Here is a 26,540-nt window from a genome sequence, read left to right on the forward strand (position 1 = left end):
CTGGAGCAGCTGGTGACAAACTGAACATCACACAACACCATGAGAAACACGTCTGGGACGTTTACATCGTGTCTCATCATGTCCGTGTGTCAGTACACACACCCTCCAAAAGTATTGGAACAGCAAGGCTATTTCTTCAACATGGCAGCTTTTGTTGTTTGAACCATATGAACCTTTCTGTCACCACTGACTCAAACAGATCAGACTCTGTGTTCCTGGTCAGGATGTGGATGTAGGGAGCTCGACCTCAACACCACCATACTGCCCCGGTTAAACCCTTCAACAAGACCCTTAACCCTGTCTGCTCCAGGGGGCGCTGTATCCTGGCCCACCCTGCCCTCTGACCCCGCCTTCCTAACTGGGATATGACAAGAAATCATTGCTGTGACTTAAGGTTCATGTGACAGTAGGAGAATCTTCATTTTAACTTTTAAATGATCAAAAGTATTGGAACATGTCGCTGATAGGTATTTCTTGTTTCCCAGGTCTTTCCTGTTAGATTATTTGTTTAAAAAATCTCTGAATGTGTACTCTCGGTCTCAGCCGTGGGTTTTACCTGTGAACGCTGCATTTGTTATTAAAATGGATGAACCAACATGAAGACCAGAGAACTGTCCAAAGGGGGGGAAGCGAACCACACAAACATTAGGAGAGCACTTAGATTTCAAACCCAAACTGTCCTCAAAGTGTAACAGGAACTAAACAGTTAGCCTAGCTTTTCCTGCACTTTTAGAGTCGGGTGTACACACACACACACATCTGTCCCTGCTCAGTGTGCTGCGGTGCTTCACCTTGAGGAACATGGCTCTCTCGTCAGGAGTGAACTCACTGGACAGGATCTCCCACAGCCAGATTATCACCCTGTGGCTGCTGTGGAAGCCGCCGTAGTACACAGTGTGCTTCCTGAAAGACAAAAACAGCTTCCTAGAGTCTTCTGTAATGGACGAGTTCAGAATAAAGGATTTCATACTGTAATTAAAAAAAAAAATTGTTTGAACCATGTCCTGTAAAAGAAAAAAAAAAAGAAAGAAAGAAAAAACTCTCTCTTATAAACATCTACATAGACATAATAAAGCAAAGACGAAGACAGTGACACAGAGACAGACACAGGAAAACAGAGAGACGGGTGTAGACGCACTTGAGGTCGTCCAGGTCGATCTCTGCGTTGTCCCCGGAGATGAGACGCTGCACCTCAGGGGTACAGAACATGTCCAGCCACTCGGGGTTGATGATGCTGCGGAATCCGCGGATAAACGCCCCCGTCTGGTCCTTTATCTGTGTGTGCATGCGGAAATGCGCCATCAGGTGGATGTAGCTGATCCTGGAGAAACACAGAGACGCATTTTAAAGGTCAAACAGTTTGATATCCTTCAGGTAAAGATATTAACATCACATTTTACAGTCATGTCTTTATAAATGCACAATAAATGGTACAACAGGACACAAACTTGAAAACAAACCTGCTACTATTAAATTATAGACATGAAAATAAAGCAGAGAAAGTTACACACTACACGTCGTCCCCCACTTATGAACAAGTTCTGTTCCGGGAGCACGTTTGTAAGTCCGATTTGTTCTTAAATCTGACAAAGTGAGTTTTATACAATATAAACAACACCAATCCACTTGACTTTCACTTAAATCTGTCCCCTTTCCCCACACTGCCATCATGTGGCCAAAAACCATAAGAAATGAATCTCACACATGAAATGTAACAGTGTTCTCTCTGTGTTTTTAAACTGCGAGGGGAATCCCGGACGCCATTTTGTCTCAGAGCTGTTTTCCACTGTATTAGACTGTGAACTCCGTGTTTTGGTCTGTTGAGTATTTTCTGAAATTAGGATTATTCTCCATCAGGACAGATTTACAGGACAGACATTTTCTACTATCGTGCTCCCAGACTGATTTACTGAAACCAATGAGGCCGACTCATTTCTCCCCTCTCACACACGCACACAATATGCCGGACTTTAGACATTTATACATTCACTTCCACACTGAAAATATTGTATATAATTGTAAATATTGGTATCTGTTGCACTGCAGTGTCAGTGACTCTATACAATACACATGAGCTACTTCAGCGATTAAACCAGAAGTAGAACCGCGGTCCGTTCAGATCTGCGGAGATCCATAACTCTAATGTTCGTAAGTTGGGGACGACCTGTTCACACTCTGACACTAGTGTGCTAACGCTGTTTGAGATGAATAAAAGCATGAAGGACTCACTTGTTTTCATTGGTAACAGGAATAGTCTTTCCTCCTGGAACCAACTCGTGACACACTAACTGTTAAAGAGATAAAAACATGTCTGAAGATGAACAGAATCAACTAGAAGACGGAGGAAGTAAAGACGGAGAACAGAACGAGAGTAGGAGAAGAAGACAGAAACATGTCTGTGATTACCTGCCCCATCACATCCTCATCGTATGATAAAGTCAGACCCAGATCACTGACATCACCATCGTATCGCTGCAAATAAAATAAAAAAGAAAGTGTGTTATAAGTGGACGTTTATAAACGAGTTAGCGTTCTGGTTTCTACATCCGAGCTGTGCGGAGCATCTTGATGGACGTGAGGTTCTTGTAGAACTCGGAGTCGAGCGAGGGCAGCTCGTCGATGGAGCTGTAGAAGGAGCTGTGGTGGTGTCCGAGCACCTGACTCAGGAAGAACGAGGCGAAGGGGACGTCCAGCACGATGCCCTCGTACAGAGCCTTACCCAGCATCTTACCCACAAACTCGAACAGCAGCAGGTGGTTCTCATGGAGCCCGGACGTGGGGGACGGGTACAGGCGCTCGTTCCCACTGGTCGTCTGGACGGGCGAGAGGAGAAAAACAAAACGGCTGATTATAGTAACGAAGGGGAATTCGGTAACATGATTAAGGTCTGTGTAATTCCACAGAAACAAATCATAATTAAAATAATACACAAAGAGATGGAAAGGAAAAAGAAAAATTAAAAAAATGTACATTTTTAAACTCACTTGTTGAGAAAGAAAGAAATTAAGTATGGTAGAAATTTAGAATTACAATTCCAGTGTATAATCAATTTATCTGTCTAAGGACATTTTCTAATACAGCTTGGTTATTAAATATTTTTATTTATTTACATTTTTGCTGTAAAAGACATATTTTAGTGATTTTATTGTCCACTGAAACACACACACACACACAGAGCATTTTACCCCATAAACATCTGATTAACACCCGACCCTGAAGACATTAGTGTGCTGTACAAGACAGAGACAGAGAGAGAGAGAGAGAGAGAGAGAGAGAGAGAGAAAGAGAGAGAGGGAGAGAGATATCCTGTTAAACACCTTGAAGAGGTTGAGCGCAGGGTTGAAGACCTTCTTAATGATCCCCTCGAGGAACTCCTTAAACACTCCGTCCTGATCGATCCCTGCCTCGTCCATCCCCAGGTCGTTCACAAACTTCACACGGATCACGGATGAGGGATGTACTGCAGCAGCAGCTGAGCTCTCTTCCTGCCTTTATCCAGCTCCTGGAACAGCGTACTGGGCTTCAGGTCCCTGATGTACACACACACACACACACACGTAAACACACACACAGTGAATACACAAGCTCTACACACAGAGCTATATTCCAGGTTTTACGTCTTCTGGGACGTTCAGACATTTTTGAGAGAATGTCCACTCAGAGTGTCTCGTGTACAGATTAAACCCTCTGAAACTCTGGACCCTCCCACGGTGAGACTCACCTGCGCAGCCAGTGTTCATCAGGTGTGAACCTCCTGCGACAGTCTCTCTCATACAGCACCATCAGCCAGCCGTGCACGCTGTGGAACAGGTCCAGCTTCTCCCCTCTCGCATTCTCTGTACACACACACACACACACATCATCCCTGCACTCACACACACACACACCTTCCTGTGGTGTAGTGCAGAGTGAAGAGTGACTCACCCAGAATTCCGTCCCAGATCATTTTATACACAAACGTGTTCAGGAAGGAGGAGATGGTGATGAGCTCCTCCATCTTAAAGGAGATCTGCTCCTCATAAACCTCGATATCGTCCAGGATCCTGTTCATCACACACCACACACACACATCAGACAGATAACCAGACACTGGTGTAATCAGATAAGGTTAAAATACATTTTAACAATAGTATGTAAAGCTGACACACCAGTCAAAAGTTTAGACACACATTCTTCTTCAGTGGTTTCTCTCTATTATTATTATTATTATTATTATTATTATTATCAACATTAATACTGAAGACACCTCGACTGTGAAACAACACATGGAATTATAATGTAGTAAACAATGAAGTGTACACAACCCTGAATGTGTTTTATATTTTACATTATCCAAAGTAGCTACATTTAGCTTTAATGCTAACTCGGCACACTCATAGGGTTCTCTCATTTAGACTCATGAGCTCGTCACCTGGAATGGTTTTTATTACATAGCTATGCCGTGTCAAGTGTTATTCTGTGACATTTCTTTACACTTCATTAATGTGATTTAGACCATCAGTTGTCCAGTACAGAGTCAAAACCAGGTTACTGTAAAAAACACTCAGTTAAATGAAGAAAAAAAAATCCATCATTACTTTAGGAAATGAAGATCAGTTCATTAAAAACAAAAACTTTGAATGTATCCCAAAGTGCAGCTGTCAAAACCATCAAACTCTGTGATGAAACAGACAGAGAGAGAGAGAGAGAGAGGGAGAGAGAGAGAGAGAGAGAGGGTGGAGAGAGGGAGAGAGAGAGAGAGGGTGGAGAGAGGAAGAGAGAGAGAGAGAAAGAGAGAGAGAGAGAGAGAGAGAGAGAGGGTGGAGAGAGGGAGAGAGAAAGAGAGAGAGAGAGAGAGAGAGGGTGGAGAGAGGGAGAGAGAGAGAGAGAGAAGGGAGAGAGGGAGAGAGAGAGAGAGAGGTGGAGAGAGGGAGAGAGAGAGAGGGTGGAGAGAGGGAGAGAGAGAGAGAGAGAAAGAGAGAGAGAGAGAGAGAGAGAGGGTGGAGAGAGGGAGAGAGAGAGAGGTTGGAGAGAGGGAGAGAGAGAGAGAGAGAAAGAGAGAGAGAGAGAGAGAGAGGGTGGAGAGAGGGAGAGAGAGAGAGAGGGTGGAGAGAGGGAGAGAGAGAGAGAGAGAGAAAGAGAGAGAGAGAGAGAGAGAGAGGGTGGAGAGAGAGAGAGAGGGTGGAGAGAGGGAGAGAGAGTAAAATCGTACAGTAGCTCTTCTGAGGGACCGGACCAGTCTCCCCTCAAAGATAAGTGAGACTTGGGTGCCCAAGACCATGTTGCTGGTTTGACAATTGTCCTTCCTTGGACAACTTTTGGAAATTACTTGCCTCTGCATAGCAGAAACGAACATTATTAATGGAACAGTGTTTGCATGCTAAAATCGTTCTTCTTAACCCAGATTCCTGGAACAAAGGTCGCTGCTGCAGATTCCTTCAAACGGAGGTGATTTGTTCGCATAATGTTGTTTTTCTGCTCTCTCTCTCTTTAACTCCTCCCCCTTCTTTCTACGCAAGTCTCTCCTGAGCTGCCAGTGATCCAGACCCCCTCTGCCCTCTGGACCTGTCTGACTCGTCCTGGTGTCCCGCTTCTGGTTGGAGATCTCGTCACCTGGTTGCCCCGTGTGGTCTGCTTGGGATGCATGTGGTGACTGGGAATGATTCCACTTCACCCTGAAGACAGTCCTGGTCCTGACTGATGCAGACAGCTGTTCTCTGTGGACTTGTTACTGACTGCAGTCACTGGATAGTTCAATACTGGAAATTTCTAAAACAAACTGGACTCCATATTTACTCAAAGCCATATCCTGTTGTACTGAACTTCCATTCTTCTAACACACAGTATGAGTGCAGATCAATCCCTTCTATCCGTTATTACCCAGATGAGGATGGGTTCTCTGTTGAGTCTGGTTCCTCTTAAGATTTCGTCCTATTGACGTCTCTTCCTATGTTCATCAGGGACGATCTGATCATTTTATTTTATACACTTTCATATTTCCCTTGTCAAAAAAAAATATTTTAGTGTATTACAAATATATTGAAATCCTCGATAGTACATTGCAAATATACTAACAAAAAATTGTACCATCAGTTAAAATATAAAAAGTATACTAACATGATGCTTTTACCAAATTTTGGAATTAAACTTTCAATATACTTCAAAATTATTGTACTATACAGTAGTACACTTTCCAAAAATATATTATTGGAAAATATACTTTAAATAAAAGGTTAGTCTAATTTTCAAAGTAAACTTATTTAAACTTTGTTTTTCAATGTATTTTTGGTATATAAAAAAAAATATGCTCAAAATAATCATTGTACAAATGTACAGAAAGTATATATTAAAATAAAAAATTATATTATACGGTAGTCTATTATATATTATATATTATCAGTTACATTTAAGTGGACTTATATTTAGTGCACTACTCGTTTTTGCACGCTAAATTTCTCTCTTGCGCGCTTTCTTAAACTCGTTTTTGTGCGCTGAAAATCGTTTTTGCACGTTCAGGATCATTTCTGTTTGCACTCTCTCACTCTTCTGTGTGCTCAGTGTCATAAAGCTACACTTGCACAAACTGTAGCAGCGTTAGAACTCTGCAACTATTCCAGCCAACCAGAGACCAGAATCGGCGCGACACCAGCCAATCATCTGTTTCCTGATTGGCTCCCTTTATGCTATTAATTTATGTTGTATGTACAGTAGCACCGTGGTCTTGGAGGAACGCCGTGTCGTTTCATTTCACTGGTACTAAACTGTATATGTTTGTGGTGACAATAAAAGATTACTGGACTGGACTTAACTTAAAATCAGCAATTAACCAAACCCAAGCTAACTTGTAATCAAGGAACTAATCCACTGAAATAATAATTGACAAATAATACTTAAAGGGAACATTTTGGTTAAAGTACATTGATGTACATTATATAGAGCATTATCATTAATGTCCACTGTTCACTATGGCTTTAGACCGAATAAACTCCACAAACTGTAAACAAGATGCAGTTCTGGACGTTCAGTGTCAAATACAACAAAACAGAGGAATTTACAAAATGTATGGAAAAAAAACCTTGTGTGTTTGGACCTCTACTGGTCAAGTGTGTTACTGCAGGGACACACCTACAGTCATTTACAATGTTTCTGTCACTGGTGTTGATTTACAGCAGGTAGAACTACATGACACCTGTAGAACAGTGTGCACTGAGGTGTAGAAGGAAAATTAATTCTTATAAAAGATGACAAATAACTAACCAAGCAGAATTTCTCCTGAAGTGAGCTTAAATGAAATGAGACAAATAATCAGGGCCGGTTCTAGACAGGCACATATGGGGGAGGGGGGAGGGGGGCAGTGAGAAATGTGAAGGGGGCATCATGTGTACACATCATGTTCGAGCACTGTTTTTCCCCTGTGCTTATAGTAACAGTATTGTCCTTGCTGAATTGTGTTGTTAGCTGCATCAGAAGCCTGGAGAAGTGGATTGCACTTTGTCAGACCTCTACCTTCAGACCTGTCCAACTTGGGTGTCCCACTTGAAGACTAAGCTCCTGCTGGTATAGATCTTAAGGTCACTGAGGCACGCAAACCCCCTGACCACAATAAGGTGGCAATCCCTCAGGGGGGGAACTAAAAATTTTAAATTAAATAAATAAAACTAAATAAAATAAAATATCCTCAATCCAGACTTTATCAATCAATGACATAACATTTATCTTAGCTGGATGGTCTAATTCTCAAAAACTTTTAACCTAAAGTAAGACTTAACACACTATAACTAGAATATTTACAAAACTGAAAGGTTGTCTTATGAATAATAAATAAAAACTAAGTTAAAACAGATGGGCTATAGAACAGATCATATTATATATATATATATATATATTATTTATATATTTTTTATAATTAATAAAGAGCTCTCTTCTCTCCAATCCACTCTTGCTACTTCTTGACTCATTTGCATACGGATGGTGATTGGATGCTTACCGAGGGCTCAGGGGAGGAGTGTGTGTGTGTGTGTGTGTGTGTGTGCGCGTGCGCTGCAGCCCGTGAATGAATACACACAGCAGAGAGATAAATGTATATTGCAAATACCCTTATTTACTACTAATAATTTGTGATGCCACTACTCTTTGCAATTTGCATTAAGCTTTATCTTTAGCTGCATCTTTTATTTTAAATGACTTTTCTTCTTTTTTCTCTGGTTTTGTCCTACATGGAATTAAGTGCAGAGAAAATATATATGGTCATGTTCATTTGAAGTCATTTGCTGAGTTCCATTAAAAGCAGTACACGACTGAACATGCTGAACATGACTGAACATGACTGTGTACTGTGACAGAGGTTTGTATTTAAAACAAACCGCGGAAAGATCGGAAGAGGGGCGCAAATTGTTTTCAAGAAAAAACAGAGACAATGCATTATTTGGGCACTGGGTGTATTTTATTGCATTTCACCTTTCAGGTGATCGTATGAGTAATAAAAATGTTGACATGTTTCCCAACTTCGCTGACTGTGTGCGAGAGACAGGGATAAATATCTCTCCTTTGATTGATACAGTTGCTCAGCATGTAGAGGGACTAAAACAGCAATTCAGGCATTATTCCGCTGAGGATTTAAGTTCATCTACGGAAGCAGTTGTGGGATTCATCGGGAAACTAGCGGATGATACCGTGGAGAAAAAGACTATCAGAACATTTCCCAACCAGAAGCCGTGGGTGGATAAAACCATCCGCGACGCTCTGAGATCTCGCACCGCTGCCTACAACTCTAGGAGCCTGTGGCAGGGATTAAGGACAATTACGGACTATAAAACACCAACATCCGGTATGACGATGCGGACGTGACTCTGGCAGACAAGCTGAACACTTTCTATGCTCGCTTCGAGGCTGCAGCTAAAGACGCTAGCGATGCTAATGCTAGCGGCGCTAACGGCTGCAGACAGGAAGACACTGCCAGCACCGGAAACGCGTTCATCATCACCGAGCATGACGTGAGGAGAGCCTTCAAGAGAGTGAACACCAGGAAAGCAGCAGGACCAGACGGCATCTCAGGCCGTATTCTCAGAGCCTGCGCAGACCAGCTAGCACCTGTGTTCACTGAGATATTCAACATCTCTTTATCTCAGTCGGTGATCCCCACATGCTTCAAAGAGTCCATCATTGTTCCTGTTCTGAAGAAACCTCATCCTGCTTCTCTCAACGATTATCGCCCTGTAGCCCTCACCTCAGTAGTGATGAAGTGCTTTGAACGCCTAGTGAGAGACTTCATCATTTCTTCACTACCCGACACACAGGACCCACTACAGTTCGCATACCGTCCAAACCGTTTCACAGACGATGCAATCTCACATCTCCTCCATACATCTCTCACTCACCTGGGGCCTCATGTATAAAACTTTGCGTAGATTTCATCCTTAAAGTGTGCGTACGCACATAAGGCAGAATTTGCGTACGCACAAAAGTTTTCAGATTTATAAAACCGTACGTACGCCAGAACCTGTGCAAGGTTTGCTTTATAAATCACAATTATCTGAATATTGTGCGCAGATGCACGTGCTTATAGCCCAATCTCCTCCCGAAATAACCATATTTGGAGGTTAAGACCACCTATTTTGAATATGTATGATCTCCCTGCATATTAATACGACCGATAATTGTCATTGATCTGTTGGCTAAAAATGGAAGAACAGAAACGAAAAGCAAAAAAAAAGAAACTTCACCGACTGCGAGATGGAGGTACTGTTGTCTGAGGTGGAGGGCCGAAAAAAAGTTTTATTTGGTGGGCTCTCTGCGGGAATTTCAAATAAAAGAAAGATGGTAGAATGGGAGCAAGTAACAGAAGCAGTCAATGCTGTTACATCGGTGCCTCGCACAGTCCAAGAGACCAAAAAAAATGGTCAGACTTAAAAGTTGTGGTAAAAAAAAGAATATGTGCACACAGGCGCAGTGTTGTAACAATTGGTGGTGGTCAAGGAATCACTGAGCTCTCAGCCTTTGATGCAAGGGTGGGCGCGATTATAGGGGAAACAGGATTAAGTGGAGTTCTTCCAGAATTCCAAAGTGATACGGATGTGATTCGCAGTGACGATGGTAAGTAATTGATTTATCTACACATTATATAAGTTTTTGTCTGTTTAAAATTCTGCTTTTTATTGTGGATAATTTAAATCAAACAATTCAAATTCTGCAGAAGTGGAAAGTCCTAAAATATCCAAGTGACAAATCTAGCAATAGATGCAGCTGTATTTAAGATATACGTTTATTAAAACAGTCGATTTTCCTGTTTATTCATATGCAAAAAATTTAACTTAAAAAGACAAAAGCAAGTCATCAAGTGCACATTTTATTTCACACATTTACAGATATGCAATACAACCTTTAATTAAACGTTTTTTTAATGATTAAAGGAAAAGTTAATCCTGGAATGTCTCAAGCCCGGTGAGTGGTCCAAGTAGGGTAGACAAGGGATGTAGGCTTAGATCCTACGTGCCACCGCCGCTGCCATCCTGTGTGCCTCCACCACCATCCTGTGTGCCACCACCACCATCCTGTGTGCCTCCACCACCATCCTGTGTGCCACCACCACCATCCTGTGTGCCTCCACCACCATCCTGTGTGCCACCACCACCATCCTGTGTGCCACCACCACCATCCTGTGTGCCTCCACCACCATCCAGTGTGCCACCACCAACGTCCTGTGTGCCACCACCAACGTCCAGTGTGCCGCCATCATCAAATGCCCAAGCAACCCCATCCTGTGCGCAATCCAGTGCATCATCATCATCATCCTTTGTGCCACCACCGAGCGCTGGTAACTCAAGGCGTGTACTGACGGAAGAAGTCATGCAGACCCAACGTCACATGGTTCATGCTGTTAATGCGGTGTGTTCCGAACTGAAAGAAATAAAAACAATTTTATCAGAAATAAGTGGTTCACTTAAAAAACTTGTAAAAAAAATAAACAGTTTAAATTCACTTGCCTTTTTACATTGCATTTATTACATTAATACGCCGCTGTATTGCCATAGCATTATGCACTGCATTAGGAGGGCCAGGGTCGGGTTCATTATCTTCAGGCTGGGCATTCGATGGAACAGGTATACCTTTCTTTTGAGCAATGTTGTGCAACACTGCGCAAGCCACAACAATGCGGCAAACCTTTGTAGGGGTGTACAATACTGTGCCACCAGACGTATCCAAGCACCTCCAGCGTCCTTTTAGCAGACCAATAGTGCGTTCGACCACTGAATGCGTCCGGCAATGCTTCTCGTTATAACGCCGTTCTTGTTCGGTTTGGGGTCTAGTTAGTGGAGTTAGCAGCCACGTTCTAAGGGGATAACCACTGTCTCCTGAGAGGTAAAACATTTACAATTTATTTAAAGGAAATATAACAAAACAATGAATGTAAATACAATGGGACAATTACAAGGACATCATTTCAAGTGCTAGGCAGAGGTAACAATTATAAACAATATTATAAAAATACTTTAAAGAAAGTACATGCTTGTAATAGCCTCCAGATAGCTTTTTGTTTTTTCCAGGGCAATATTGATTCAATATAACATTTCACTTAATTTTAAAATGCTATGAAACATGTTTTGTTTCCTGAAAATTTGCATTGATGTGAAATTTTGCATTAAAAATATTAAAATAAGTGTGGGGTTGTTTATCATTGGAGATTATAATTATACCTAAAAGAAAAAACAATTTAAAAGGTATGCCCTAAACACATTTGCATCATTACTCAATTACAATTACATGCGCATTCCTGCCGACTTACCAAGAAGCCATCCATCACGCACAGCTCCTGTTTGCAGTCTGTTCCCTACACTGCTGTTGGACAAAATGTAGGAATCATGAGTTGACCCAGGCCATCTCGCAACTACATTTGTCAGAGACATATGCGCATCACATATGATCTGCACGTTCAAAGAATGAAAATGTTTTCGGTTAACGAAAGCAAATTTATTCTCAGATGGTGCCTTTATTGCAACTCGAGTGCAGTCAATAGCACCGATTACATTGGGAAAACCGGCGATTGCTGCAAATTGCATTTTGATGTTGGCCTGTTCAGCTTGCGTGTAAGGAAAACGGATGTATCGGGGTGCCATCCCCACTATGGCATCCCATACATATGGCATGACACGGCTCAGGGATGACTGCGACATACCCGATTGGTCTGCCAACTCTCGCTGGAAAGTACCAGTGGCCAAGTGGCCTAATGTGGTCAATACTTGTACTTGAACACACAGCGCGTGGTTTCTCCGCGAGGGTCTTTCCAATACTGGCCGTAATTCAGAACACAATTCCAAGAGGATGGCTCTTGGGAATCGAAATAGGCTCATGAGCCAATCATCATCATGAGCAAGGAAATCTTCACAGTCTCTGAAAACACGCTCCCTCCATAGAGCGTCATTAGCAAGGTCTTCTAACAGCGCTAGAGCATCCATTATGATGATATGTTATATACGCACATACCTTTTTATAGCCCATTCATTTAAAAAAAATAGTTAATTCAAAGTATTTGCACCTGGTTAAGAATGCTGATAATGATAATTCAGGTTGATGCAATTTGATTAATTGGGTGATGACTATTTTAAATAGTTATTGCTATTTGGGCCAGTTGGTGTCGCCAAAACACATACTCTTCTAAAAGAGTGCGTACGCACGGTCAAGAGCATCCTTACGGTGCGCACTTATTTACGCCAAGTTTATTTTTTATAAATCCCGATATGTGCGTGGAAAAATGCGTACGCATATTTCTATGCCCATTTTGGGCGTACGCAACGTTTATACATCAGGCCCCTGGACACTCGGAGAGGGAATTATGTTAAAATGCTCTTCATTGACTACAGCTCTGCATTTAACACCATAATTCCATCCACACTCACCACCAAGCTGGAGCACCTGGGACTCAGCTCATCTACAGTATGTATATGTTTAAAATTATATAAAATGTCTAAAGGTCCTTTACAGGATATAGTGTTCTGGCATTAATGTTCTTTCAGCTTGCATTTAGTGACAGTGAAAGACCTGGGTGTAGTATTAGACAGTAACTTGTCCTTTGAAAATCATATTTCCAATATTACAAAAACAACCTTTTCCATCTTAGAAATATTGCCAAGCTTAGGAGCATCTTATCTGTATTTGATGCAGAAAAACATCTCGGATTACTTTGCTGTAACCCTGTTCCCTGAAAAGGCGGGAACGAGATGCTGCGTCCCAATGCCGCACTGCCTACGTGACCGGACATCCGTTCAGATAAATCAATCTGAGGAATGTTTCCGGTTCACTCTCGTTCCCGCCTTTTCAGGGAACAGGGTTACAGCAAAGTAACCTGAGACGTTTCCTTTCAAAGGCTACACTCGATGCTGCGTGAAAACGCTGTGGAAACGAGAGTACCAACGTCGCCGCACTGAAAGTGTCTGGACCCCAAGGTTGTGTAGCGTGTGCGCACAAGGCGTCAGAACTATGTCTCAGCCTGGGCAGCTAACTTGAGGACCCGTGGGCCCGGAGTAGCATGAACATCCAAACTATAAATGTAACAAATGTGTGCGGAGAGGACCAACCCTCCGCGTCACACAACTGCTGCAGGGGAATACCTCTTGCTAGTGCAACAGATGAGGCGATCCCCCTGGTTGAATGAGCCCTGATTCCTAGAGGCAAAGTGAGCCCACGCGCCTTGATTCAGCCACAAGTGCCTTCCCGCGAAAACCATCGCAGCCATAAAACGGCCGATAACACAAGCCGTCTGCTTTGTTGCACGCAGAAACAAGTCTGTGGCCGGGTGTAATTCCAATACGCCTTATTATTTTTTTTTTTTTTTAGGAGCCCCGCTAGTGCTCAAGTCTCTCAGCCGGTCAGCGTGGTAGGCCTGGAAGACCGCCATGATGTGCAATGGAGCACCAACCTGACCTGCTGCCTGAAAAGTTTTTTCCTCCAGGGAAGATGAAAGTTTACACAGCTTGAAAGGAAGTATTAGCTTTCCAGGAAGGGTGATGTCCCAGGAGAGAGATAGCCTGGAAGCGTCTCTTCTATCTGGGCGTCATCATATAACTCCGTGCTTCCACCTCAACTATATTAAAGTTGAGTTATATTAAGTTGATGAAGATAGCTAAGAGGGGGGAGAGCGCGTTGTTGAGGCTCCACCCCCCGGCCACCTGACAGAAACTGCCATCTAATGCTTCTTTTTTTTTTTTTTTTTTTCTTGGAGGCTATTTCCAAGAAATTTCGCGGAAGCAAGAGAGGATGTTTATCCTTGCCCATTCACAAGAAGCGCAGGGCGCGCTTAAGAGCGGACAGAGGGATTTCCCGATCCAACGAGGACGTGAGAGATAAGATTTTTAATTCCGTCTCTCACAGCTCTGCCGGATACAGTTTTAAGCCCCAGAAATGCGCGCAGCCCGAAGCTTCTCAAGGAATGCGGGGCGCGCACGGGCACTTTAAACAAAGCAGTAAAGTGTAGAGATCGCCCTCCGATATGGATTATCACACGGAGGGACATCTCGTTTAAAACTCTGCCATAACGGTGAGTTCAACACTTCTTATTTTGCTGGTTAAACACAGACACACAATCACAACTAGGTCAGTGAAGACAAGAATCTGAGGAATGTTTCTGGGTCACTCCTATTTATAACACGCAGGTGCGTCTCATCAGATGACGTTACCTGACCGAGGTTACAAAAGCCAAAATTTGGCGTGTTTGATACACACATGCTTCACAACCGGCAACATGACAACATGTTTTCCATAGAGTTTTCACGCAGCATCGAGTGTAGCCTTTGAAAGGGAACTAGTTCATGCGGTCATGAACTGTTAGGTGTTGGACTGTGGGTATGAAGATGAGGCATAGGCGCAGAGGGGGATGATGGCAAAGTCTTTTAATGATACAGCCAACCATGAACTAAACATGAACAAAAGATGTTGGCTTTATCTTGGAGCGTGCTATAAACAGAACTTATGTCTTGTCTGGTTTCTATCCCCTGTCTGTATGGTATATTAATTTGTGTAATCCCTAGTCTGTGTATGTTTGAGTATTATTTGAGTATAATACTCAAACATACACAGACTAGGGATTACATAAACTAATATACCATACAGACAGGGGATACAAACCAGACAAGACATGACACACTAAATAGACTAGAGGACTAAACACAGTGGACTATACATGCAAGGGGCTAAACACCCAAGACAGACTTGGCTAGACTTACTAGCAATTATGCACATTAGCTGCTAAGCTAGATAGTAGCTAAACAGACTAATTGCTAAACAGACTAGTAGCCAGAGACCCAAGAGACAAACAGACTAGGTACACAGCAGACCTGGTATGAAACAGACTAAGAACTATAAAGGTTAGTAGTTACTAACCTGTTCAGCCAAGCAGACTAAGATCCAATCAGACTAGGAGACTAGACAGACAAGGAGACCAGACAGACTATGAGCTAAACCGGTTAGAAGTGCAATGGTTAGTAGTTATACAGAACAAGAACTAAACATACGAGAGGAACTTACACACAAGGGTAAATACACAAGAGGCCAATTCTCCTAGAGGCTAATGCAAGGCGACACAAAGAAACATACTAAATCAAGACTGATGCAAACTTAACTTAGCCAGCTCCATAAACCAAATGCCAACTATAACAGAATAAACTTAAAACAGAACAGAACCAAACAAGTCAAAACAAATACCGACTTAACAGAACTATCAACATTACATTAATGCTCCACCCAGTTTCCCAGAACAACCAGCAATTTATAACATAACTAATGAGCTGCCTTGGTTCAGATGAGCCCCTGCATCACGAGACCGAGGTGCCTTCTGGAAAACTGAGTCTACAAACAAAAACTACAAACACAAAATATTGTGAACTAGTGGTGAACCCTCACACATGCATTCATGACCTCCAGACTGGGCTTTTGTAATGCATTACTAGGTGGTTGTCCTGCATCCTCAATAAACAAGCTACAGTTAGTCCGAAATGCAGCCGCCAGGGTTCTCACTAGATCCAGAAAATATGATCATATAACCCCAATATTATCATCCCTGCACTGGCTACCTGTTCAGTTTAGAATTGACTACAAAATAGTATTACTTACATACAAGGCTTTAAATGGTTTAGCTCCCACATACCTAACCAGTCTTCTGATACGCTACAATCCACCACGCTTCTTAAGATCACAAAACTCCGGACTTCTTGTAATTCCCAAAATTTCAAAATCTACAAAAGGGGGTAGGGCTTTTTCATATTTAGCTCCAAAGCTTTGAAATAGCCTTCCAGACAGTGTTTGAGGCTCAGACACAGTTTCCCAGTTTAAAAGAATACTCAAGACACATCTCTTTAATCTGGCATATACGTAACTCATCCCATAACCTCATACTCCAGTACATTTAAATACAGATTCTCATCTAGTGCTGCTAATATAATGAATGGCAACTACGCTAATTCTTTACCACCTGTTCTTTTTTTCTACCCAACCCGAGGCATCTGGAGATTGTGCCAATAGACAGAGACAATACCTGCGAGGATCCTTAGGCATACAGAGATAACCCGCCTCCAGTTGGATTCTGCTTCATGATGGTTTGGAGCTACACATGCTTGTCCTGAGCTCCGAGTGATCCAGACCACCTCCTGGACATTTTTGTCTGTGCAAACCTAAATTTCCTGCATTTAAAAAAAAAAATCCATACCAAATTTATCTTGTTTAAAAAAATAAACAAACAAATGAATGAATAAATTAAAACTTCTCCATCCCCTGATACAGGGTAATTAACTGAGAAAATGTAATTAATTACCACCAGCACAAGGTGGCGTGTAACACTGGGTTTGAATAACACTGAATTATAGTCATATTTACTGTCTGAACATTTAGTGATCTCTTAGACTAAACTGAGACTTTGTTATTAAAAATAAACCTGACTGGCTGTAGGGTTTTATTGAGGTTGTGATCCTGTATGTATACACTACCGTTCAAAAGTTTGGGGTCACCTGCAAATTTCTTTGTTTTTATTTAGTGATTTATTTTCTACATTCTACAACAATACTGGGGATTTCAAAACTATAAAATAACACATATGGAATTAGGTAATTACATAACAACAACAAAAACAACAGTTAGTTGTTGTTTTAAGACACAGAGGTCAGCCTTTCTGTAATAGTTCCTGCAAGAACAGTATTGTCAAGTGCATTTGCAAAATCCGTCCAGCGCCATAATGAAACTGGCTCTCATGAAGGCCGTCCCAGGAGGGCGAGACCAAAACCTACCTCTGCCGCAGACGAGAAGTTCAGTTAGAGTTATCAGCCTGAAAAATGACCAATTAACAGCACCTCCAATAACAGATTAGGTCACACACTCTACCTTTCTGCTCCAGAATCTCTCTGCCATAAACCAAGTACTTCTTTAATGAATCAATACACTCTTCCTCCAAGAATTTGTTCACAATATTAGCCCAGGTTACATCAGCGTCCCATATGTGTTTAGTGATGACCGCTTGAGGGGTCGGAGCAATCCAGGTGTCACTTCTCAGGTCCAGACTGATGAAAACTTCTCCATCATAACTGTCCTGGTAGTATCCTCTAGTGCTGCCGTCATCATCCAGCTCACAGCCGTACATCCTCTGGACTGTGTAAACTCCTGCATACACACACACACACACACACACACACACACACACACACACACATCAATCACACCTTTCATTTCAGTTTGACTTGTGATTTCTATTTTGTATTTTTACGTACTTTTTTTATCCTAATTTAGCAAAAAAAAAATTTGCCAATACATTAAAACCTTTGCCTCTGAGTAACTCTGTCTGTGAGTGTTTTGCAAGAGTGCAGATAGCGCAGCATGCTATTTCGTTGCCAGATTATTGTGTTTTGCATCGCCTTAATTTTCTTGCATTTTATTTAATGTTTTCCACGTAGCCGATTTCGCTTTGTTTTCTTGTTTTCTCGCCCCTTATCACACAATTACATCTCAGTTTACCATCTTGGCACTGTTACATCAGGCACAGATTTCATAGATTTCATGACTCTGATTTACCACTGATCTAACAGCACCATTATCTCTACCCGGCCAACACGCATAGGACCCCTCTGTTGACATTAAGAACATCAGGAAACCATTCTGAGGAGATCTGCCTCTTCGTCATCGACAAGTCACATGCCACTTTGGTCCTTGGGCTCCCCTGGCTAGCGCTTCATGGCCCCCAAGATCGACTGAACCAAGCACGTCATCACAGGTTCCCTCATGTTCTGCGACATGTCTTCACTCAATGCTTCCTCTACCTCCTATTCCAGCCGTGCCTGACGAAACCACGGACATCTCTAATGTTCCTACGATCTCAGACAGGCCTTTAACAAGCCATGTCGCCAGTTTATGGTAGAAGTGGATGCTTCCAAAACTGGCATTGGGGGAATCTTCTCCCAAAGATGCCCATGAGACAACAAGATGCATCCTTGCTCATTCTATTCCCGTTTCCTAATGCCAGTCGAGAGGAACTATTTCGAGGCGACCGAGAGCTCCTGGCCATCAAGATAGTTCTGGAGTGGAAATATTGGTTGGAGGGGAACGAGCTCCCCTTCATAGTCTGGACCGACCACAAAAACCTAGACCAGAAGAATGTTCATTTATGTGATCATGTTTATTTAAAGTCATTTGCTGAGTTCCATTATGAGATGATGTAAAAGCAGTAATTCTGAACACAAGGGTGTACTGTGACAGGGGTGTGTATTTACAATGACACATCCAGAAGATGAACACTGTAGATCTCCAGTTTAATGGTCACACACATAAATACAAACATATCTATCTATCTATCTATCTATCTATCTATATTTATCTATATATATATATATATATATATATATATATATATATATATATATATATGTAGTTTCAGTTTTTTCTCCGTCCTTTAGCCCCATCTCAAAAGATAACATATACAGTGGAACCACGGATTACGAGCATAATTCGTTCCGAGAGCAGGCTCGTATTCCAAAACACTCGTAAATCAAAGCACATGGAAATTAAAATTATTCGTTCCACAGCCCAAAAAAATTAATACATAAAAATAATTAACACAAAATATAAAGTAAAAATAAAATGAATTAACCTGCACGTTACCTTAAAAAAAGTAAAAATAATTTATGCGCATAGGCGCTGTGTGTGTTTTTCTCTCTCCTGCGCTGCTAAGTGTGTGTTTTGTTTGTGCGCGCGCATAATTTGACACCGTGTTGATTTGATGCCGTTAATTTGACGCCGGTTGTGTGTGAGTAAAGCACCCCCTCTCTGTTTCACACAGACACACACACACACACACAAAGACATTAAAGGCGAGAGAGAGAGAGTAAACAGGCACGGTGTCAAATTACGCGCGCGCACACACATAACACACACACTCAAACACTGACACACACACTAACGACGAGAGAGAGAGAGTGTGTGCGAACCGGCCCGGTGTCAAATTACGCGCACGCACACGCATAACCATAACACACTCTCTGCAGCGCAAGAGAAAGAAAAACACACACACAAACACACACACAAATGTTGATTATACCAGTAAGAGATGAGCACTAAGACCCAGCAGGGGAAATGAATACCCGCAGCGCAAGAGAGAGAAAAAAAACGTTGGCTCAGTTGTGATCACGGGACACTCGGTGTCAAATCAAGAAGCGCTTGCATGATACATAATACTCGGTGCTCGTAAACCAAGACAATGCTTGTTTTCCAAGTCAATAAATAAAAATCTTTGCTCGTCTTGCGGAACGCTCGTAAACCGAGTTACTCGTAATCCGAGGTTTCGCTGTACACATATAATAACAATACTCAGTACTTGCAAATTTATCAGAAACTATTCTGGACCATAAACATCTCCACCCAACAGAGAATATAATAATAGATGGGGATTTTAATATGGTGACAGATGATTGGTTGAATCGATTCCAAAGGAAAATGTTGTATAATGACCAACACAATAATGGCAATATTCTGGTCTTCAATAAATGTTTGGAGAGACAAAAATCATCATGGATTAAACAAAATAGATAGAATAAATTACTGGTTAGTTAAAAGCAGCATTTTCACTAATATATCCAAAGTAACCACTGTGGTGGCCCCCTTAGACTGTTATGCTCTTATATATGTCTATTTGTATTACTGTATGTGTAGAGAAGATGAGAGTAAGTGTAGAACTGATCCTGAGATCATGTGCTTTAAAGAACAGAGATATAAAATAAAACTCAGAGCACAGACTTAAAAAAAATATCCACTTTATTCTTCATTCAGATTGTTACATTAATAGAACAGATGCATTGTGGGAGAGATTTGGGTGGTACAGATGTGAACAGGTGTTTAATGGATTGTTTTAGCTTTAAACTGAGTTAAATAATAAATAATGTGATCAGCAGCTTGTGGTTTAGTTGATTTGTGTTTACACTTCAGTCACATCTCTTCAACACCTCTCACATCTGAAGAACCCAGGTTCTGTTTGAGACACACAGATCAGCTCCACACACAGATACTGAGGACAGTCTCACTGTGTTAAAGATCAATAATGTGTGTGTGTGTGTGTGTGTGTGTGTGTGTGTGTGTGTGTGTGTGTGTGTGTGTGTGTTATGTACTGACTTCATCATCTCTATTAAACTCTACAGGAAATCATGTAATATACAGTATGTAAAGAGCAAAAACCTCCAACAAGAAACTGTATCAATCCCTAATAATCCAATTTTACAGCAATAACGACAGATTCATAATCAAATTATACACCAGGATTACACACTGGAATAGTGTGTGTGTGTGCGTGTGTGTGTGTGTGTGTGTGTGTGTGTGTGTGTGTGTGTGTGTGTGTGTGTGTGTTCCTCATCCCCTCTCCTCGTGTCTCCTATAAAAACAGACAGACAGAAACAGGATGAGCTCTGAGCTGAGACTGAATGTTAGATTTTCTCTCCACACACAGATGTTTATTCCATATTAGACTGTAAACTACATCATGTCTTACTCTCTCAGTTCAGCAGGAAGACACACAGTCACACTTTAAGAGTTGTTGGAGTTGTTGGAGAAAGATTTATCACCAGTGGCTGTAAAATATATAAAACATTAATAGTTACATTTTTGGAATAAACTAAAATTCCTTAGACTTTAAATATTTGACACATCAACTGTTGTGACACCTTTACACCAGCAGAGGCGCCCTCCCCAAGTACCAACTGGCACATCATCTCTTTACATTAACAGTGGCGGCTGGTCAGTAGAGAACACTAAGTGTAAATGACCATTAAACCCCCCCGAGCACAGAAGTGGGACGTCATCTTTACCTCCAGCAATAGAGGGCAGTGTTGCCATAAATGACTTATAAAAGTTTCACAAAGAAGGCCTTTTATTTAAGAACATTTATAAGAGAAACTCTTTAATGGTTGTGTTTTGTTTCTTACTTGACGTTAATTAGAATATGGAACCTTTATTCTTATTTGTTTTACATTTGTGTTTGCATTTTATATCACAGACTTTTATTTTGACGTTCATAAAAGAAAGTGCAGTGGCGCTGTTTGTGAATGCGCACTTTATATGTACTTTACATGTGATGAGCGTCTGGCTGGTGTGCACAAAGGAGCATATATTAACTTGCTTGATTTAAGGCTTTTTCCTACCTCTCAGCACCTGGCTGATAAAGGGCAAAAGGTACAGTTTTGGGCTGTTATATTGTTTACAGTAAATGGTTTATTTTGTCATTGGTATATTTTATGTTTCTTAATTGCACTCATAAGGAGAGGTTGTCAATGTTTAAAATATTTTGTTTTTGTTGTTGCAAATGCTTTATATACATTTAGAAAATAAATGATCAGTGTTAAAATAAGTCTATTTAAAATATTGTAAGGCAAGGATATAATTTAATATATATTAAAAGGGATGACATTGTCATTTAATTTATGGTAAATACGTATACATTATTGTACATGTTTATTGTTAACATTGGTGATGATTCATACCATTTACAAGCAATGTCTATTGTTTGTTTGTTTGTTTGTCTTTGTTTTTATTTATTCAGCTCTTACGGTGTTTTGGATATTAAAATATCTTTTTAAACATCAGTCAAGAGAGTAAAGTGCTTATGTTCAGCCGGGAATGCTACACTAAGACTCGGTCCTTCCTGGTGGAAAGTGCTTATTTTTAAATCAAAACTATTTTACAATTTTGTGCAACGATATCTTAACAAAATTTAATTTGATGGAACATGATTTAAAAAGCGTGAAACTCTTATATTCTAGATTTATTACATGTAAAGCAAATATCTCAAGTCATTTTTGTTTTCATTTCAATGATGACGGGAAAGAGTTCTTAAAAATTAAAAATCCAAAAAATATATATTAAATTATTATATTTTATCTGTTTTACAGTACCATCCTCTAAAATGAATGTATATTTATGCACTGGTCAGGGCTCTGTTATCATGAATTACTGCATCAGAGGTGATCAGTCTGTGGCACTGCTGAGGTGGTACTGAAGACCAGGTTGCTTTGATAACAGACTTCAGCTCGTCTGTATTGTTGGCTCAGCTGTTTCTCATCATCCTCTGGATAATAGCCCATACAGTAGATTCTCTATAGGGTTCAGGTCAGGTGGGTTGGCTGGCCAATCAAGTACAGTAAGATAATCATCAGCAAACCAGTTAGTGTCACACACACTCGCGCCACGACCGGCACTAGGACCCGGAAGTAGTCAGGTTGCAAAACAGGAAGCATAAAAGGAGACAAGATGGCGCTTTACATCGCTCAGTCATTGAGTTCGCCCATGTCGGTCAGACTGTTCGTCTGCCATTTCGTGAGTACTCACTGTCTTGGGTTTTCTTTCTGATTCTGTGTGTGTTTATAGGACGCGGGTTAAATTTGTGTTTTTCCATTGCTCCCCTTCTGTGAGAGTCCTTAGACTAAATCGCATGGTTATCCTGCCTACTCGCTTGCTTCCGTGTTTGGGTTCACCATCCACGCTACAAAGGGCTAACCACTAAAGCTACGTCTTCTGGTCAACCCAGGTTAGTTCACTGACAATTAGTGATAGTTTTGGTGCTGTGGGGAGCTGGTCCTGCTGGAACAGAAAATCAGCATCTCCATAAAGCTTGTCAGGAGACAGAAGCATGAAGTGCTTTAAAATCTTCAGTAACAATGCTTCATGGGTATTTGTTTCCAGAGCAGCAGGTAAAGTTCCCTGATTCAGGCATACTAAATATAGAACTGGCCACCATCTACAAGAGTGATGATTAAAAGGCTTGAGGTCGTGCACTGGCAGTTTCTCATGGAGAAGAACATTCAGGGCATGTTCAGTGAGCCAGTGAATCTTCTTAAGATTTTTATCACCACATCCATGACAACAGCAGAATCAGAGAGGTGCTTCTCCACTTTATAGAAGATCAATACCTTCCTGAAGAACACCATAATACAGGAATATCTACTGTGAATCCTCTGGTTGTGCTCTGATCAGGGACATCTCCCTGACTTCAATAATAAGATCATGGAGAAGTTCACCACACAGAATGAAAAAAGGGCAAAATTCAAGTAGGTTCTCATAAACACACCAGCACACACAGAAGACACAGGCATGTTGCCCCGGCTCTATTCTTTATCGTATATGTTTTACCCTGGAATAACACATTATCCAGCAATAAACTGCAGAAAAGTTTTGTCTTTTTATTGAGTTTGCTAATATTATTGTGTTTCTGACATGCACCAAGCTAATGCTAATCAAAATAAAAAGTTAAATAATATGTAACTTAATAGTAAAATTGTGCATTGTTCTTTCTATAATATTTATCATACACCCTTTATACAGAACTTATACTTCGGCAGTATCATTTAATGTGAATTCCAATAAAATCACCCCAATAAAAAAATTAAAGTTATCAGCCAGGTGTATTTAAATGTATCAGCACTGTCTCATGGATTCTGTTATGTTCAATTAAAATCCTCCTGCATGTGGATCCCAAACCCTCACCCGAGTCTCTGGAGTTACAGTTTAGTTTAAAAGTTTCTAAAGGACACTTACATGGTGAGGAGTTTTGTGGAACTGGTTCAAAGGCTGAAACACAGATGAATTAATTAGTTATTACTTAATTACTTATCATGTATAAGAATGAATCTAATTTTAAACACAACTATATCAGATTAGTAACTGCTGGAAAATCCACGTCTCTAAATCTGTTGTTGTAAAACTTGCCTTTATTCCTCCCACCAGACGAGTTCCTCCAGACGAGAAAACCAACACAACCGGCGAGAGCAGCAAGAGTGACGAGAGCCGCAATTACACCAATGATGACACCAATCGATCCTCCACCTGTTAAATCAGCACAGAGTCTTTATTATCTGCTGCAGCAAGAAATCAGCTTTCACTCTCTACAGCTCTAGTTTATTAGGACCTTTTGGTACTTCTCGCACTAACTCCTTCTCCAAGCTGCTGTGCTGAACCACGCAGGTGTAGGTGTGTTTCTGCAGCTCCTCAGCTGGGACTTTCAGAATGCTTCTCCTCTGGAAGCTTCCATCCTGGTTATGTAACGTCTCTCTGAGCTCCACGTCCTCATGAACGTCCTCTCCGTCCTTCTGCCAAGTGATCATCACTGCTTTGGGGAAGAAACCTGTAGCGTGACACACCACCTCTGGAGAAGGAGACGAGTGTTTCTGGAACACTGACACCTCAGGAACAACTGCAGAGACACAGAGGGACAGAAATATTTAGTATATTCATTAATAATATGAGAGAAGGTGTTTTAACACAAAGCTAAATTCTGTTAGACTTAGATTTTTTTATCGTCATTGTACAGGTGCCTAAACAATGAAATTAGCCAGCCAGGCCACAAAGGTGCAAGAGAAAGTGACAAGTGACAGTACAATAAATAGAAACAATATTAGAAACATTATATGCACGTGGGGAGAGGGATGTATACAAGGGCATCATAAATACAATAAAGAGTAGTTTAGAGTAATTAAAACTATTAGGTAGAATGGTAATTGCACATCTACCAACATATTGCACATAGACAGTAGCAGCAATGAAATAACGGCGTGGTCGAAGTCTTCTAACGAGCACGCTCACACTCAACATGTTGCACATAAATAGTAGCAGCAATGCATAACGGCGTGGTAGAAGTTTACTTACGCGCACTCGCGCACACTCACGCACTCATGCATACACTCACAGTCACCATCGTGCATCCAGCATAAAGTCTATGAAGAGCATCCTTACTAAAGTCCTCCAGGTGATGCAGAGCAGAGTGAAGGGCAGTGGAAATTGCATCCTTGGTGGAGCTGGCATCCTGGTGGACCTTATAGGCAAGCTGGTGGGGGTCAAAGCTGGGTGGGAGGCAGTCCTTTATGTGCTTTAGGACCAGCTTCTCAAAGCACTTTGCGACCCTGGGTGTCAGTGCTATGGGTCTATAGTCATTAAGGCCATTGATGGTGTTAGATTTGGGGACTGGGACTATTATTGCAGATTCCAGGCAGTGAGGGACAGTAACGTGCGACAGGGAGAGGTTGAAAAGTCTTGTAAACACAGAGGACAGCAGGTCAGCACATGCTTTGAGCACAGTTCCAGGTATTCCGTCAGGGCCAGCAGCTTTCCTCTGATTTACTGCTCTGAACATATTGCGAACCTAATGTTCCTGAAGCGTTAATGTGTATGGAGAAGACTATGAGCAAGGCGGTACCCATGGTAGGGGTATCTACAGTTCTCTCAAAGCGGGCAAAGAAGTGCTTTAATTTCTCTACTAATAAGATGTCCATGGTATCTGTATTCGTCCTGCTGCCTTTGTAATTGGTAATATGTTTCAGGCCTTCCCATACCTTGCTGGGGTTGTTGTCTGAGAGGTGGTCAGATAGCTTAGTTGAATAGTTCAGTTTTGCTTCTCTAATGCCTTTTTTGTCCGTTGTTGTTCAGAGATTGAGTCGTGGAGGTAGGCAAGGGCTGAGCTAACATTAGCATCTTGAAGTATGTAGACTGCAGTTGTTAGCACTGCAGATAGTTCTCTAGGCAGATAGAATGGTCTGCACATGACAAACATTGCTTCTATGTCAGGGAAGCAGACTGTGGTAATGATTTTGTTTGTGCACCAGTTGTTAAATAAATGCACAAACCTCCACCTCTGCTTTTTCCGCCTGTAGCCTTTCTATCACTGCGGTGCTTTGTGCGGCCTGCTAGCTGCATTGAGGCATCGGGAATTTCCTCTCGTAGCCATGTCTCCGTGACGACCAAGGCACATTAATCACAGACGAGTGGCTGTTCAGCGAGTAATAAGTTCAGTTCATCAGTTTTGTTGATGACCGACCGTGCGTTGGTCAGGAAGATGCTGGGTGGTTTAAAGGGCTGCTTCTTTAGCCTGGCTAGCAGGTCTGACCAGCAGCCATGCTTTGTTTGTGTTCCTTCCGCCGCCTACGTCACTTGGTAGAGCCGATAACAATCCACGGAGTGCCCAGTATCCGCGCTATCCCTGGGGGGATATTGTTGAACCTCTGATAATCACTGGTAACGGAGATCTGGCTATTGTATCCGATGTTGCATAATTCCAGATGTCT

At 41.6% G+C, this 26,540-nt stretch overlaps 1 protein-coding gene and 2 long non-coding RNA genes across 5 annotated transcripts in view; all 3 read right to left on the bottom strand.

Moving 5' to 3' along the window:
- The window catches only part of LOC128509176 (class I histocompatibility antigen, F10 alpha chain-like), a 55,988-nt gene that overhangs the window by 24,357 nt on the left and 5,091 nt on the right, over positions 1-26,540 (bottom strand). Inside the window, exons 4-5 of one of the 3 annotated variants that reach the window (XM_053480797.1) lie at positions 24,392-24,676; positions 24,116-24,309 (exon numbers count right to left, since the gene is read on the bottom strand). The exons of the other annotated variants lie outside the window; for them this stretch is intronic. Of the exons in view, the coding sequence (XP_053336772.1) occupies positions 24,131-24,309; positions 24,392-24,676 (464 nt within the window). The 3' untranslated portion in view covers positions 24,116-24,130. Of the gene's footprint in view, positions 1-24,115; positions 24,310-24,391; positions 24,677-26,540 lie in introns of those variants that run through there. 3 annotated transcript variants of the gene reach the window in all.
- On the bottom strand, positions 3,451-3,962 carry LOC128509217 (uncharacterized). The gene is made up of 3 exons (XR_008356018.1): positions 3,925-3,962; positions 3,722-3,836; positions 3,451-3,530 (listed from the first exon to the last, which is right to left on the bottom strand). It is a non-coding gene; the product is annotated as an uncharacterized LOC128509217 (long non-coding RNA).
- On the bottom strand, positions 20,246-24,056 carry LOC128509214 (uncharacterized). The gene is made up of 3 exons (XR_008356015.1): positions 24,022-24,056; positions 20,984-21,062; positions 20,246-20,866 (listed from the first exon to the last, which is right to left on the bottom strand). It is a non-coding gene; the product is annotated as an uncharacterized LOC128509214 (long non-coding RNA).

Source organism: Clarias gariepinus, chromosome 21 (genome assembly GCF_024256425.1).
Source record: "Clarias gariepinus isolate MV-2021 ecotype Netherlands chromosome 21, CGAR_prim_01v2, whole genome shotgun sequence".
NCBI lineage: Eukaryota > Metazoa > Chordata > Actinopteri > Siluriformes > Clariidae > Clarias > Clarias gariepinus.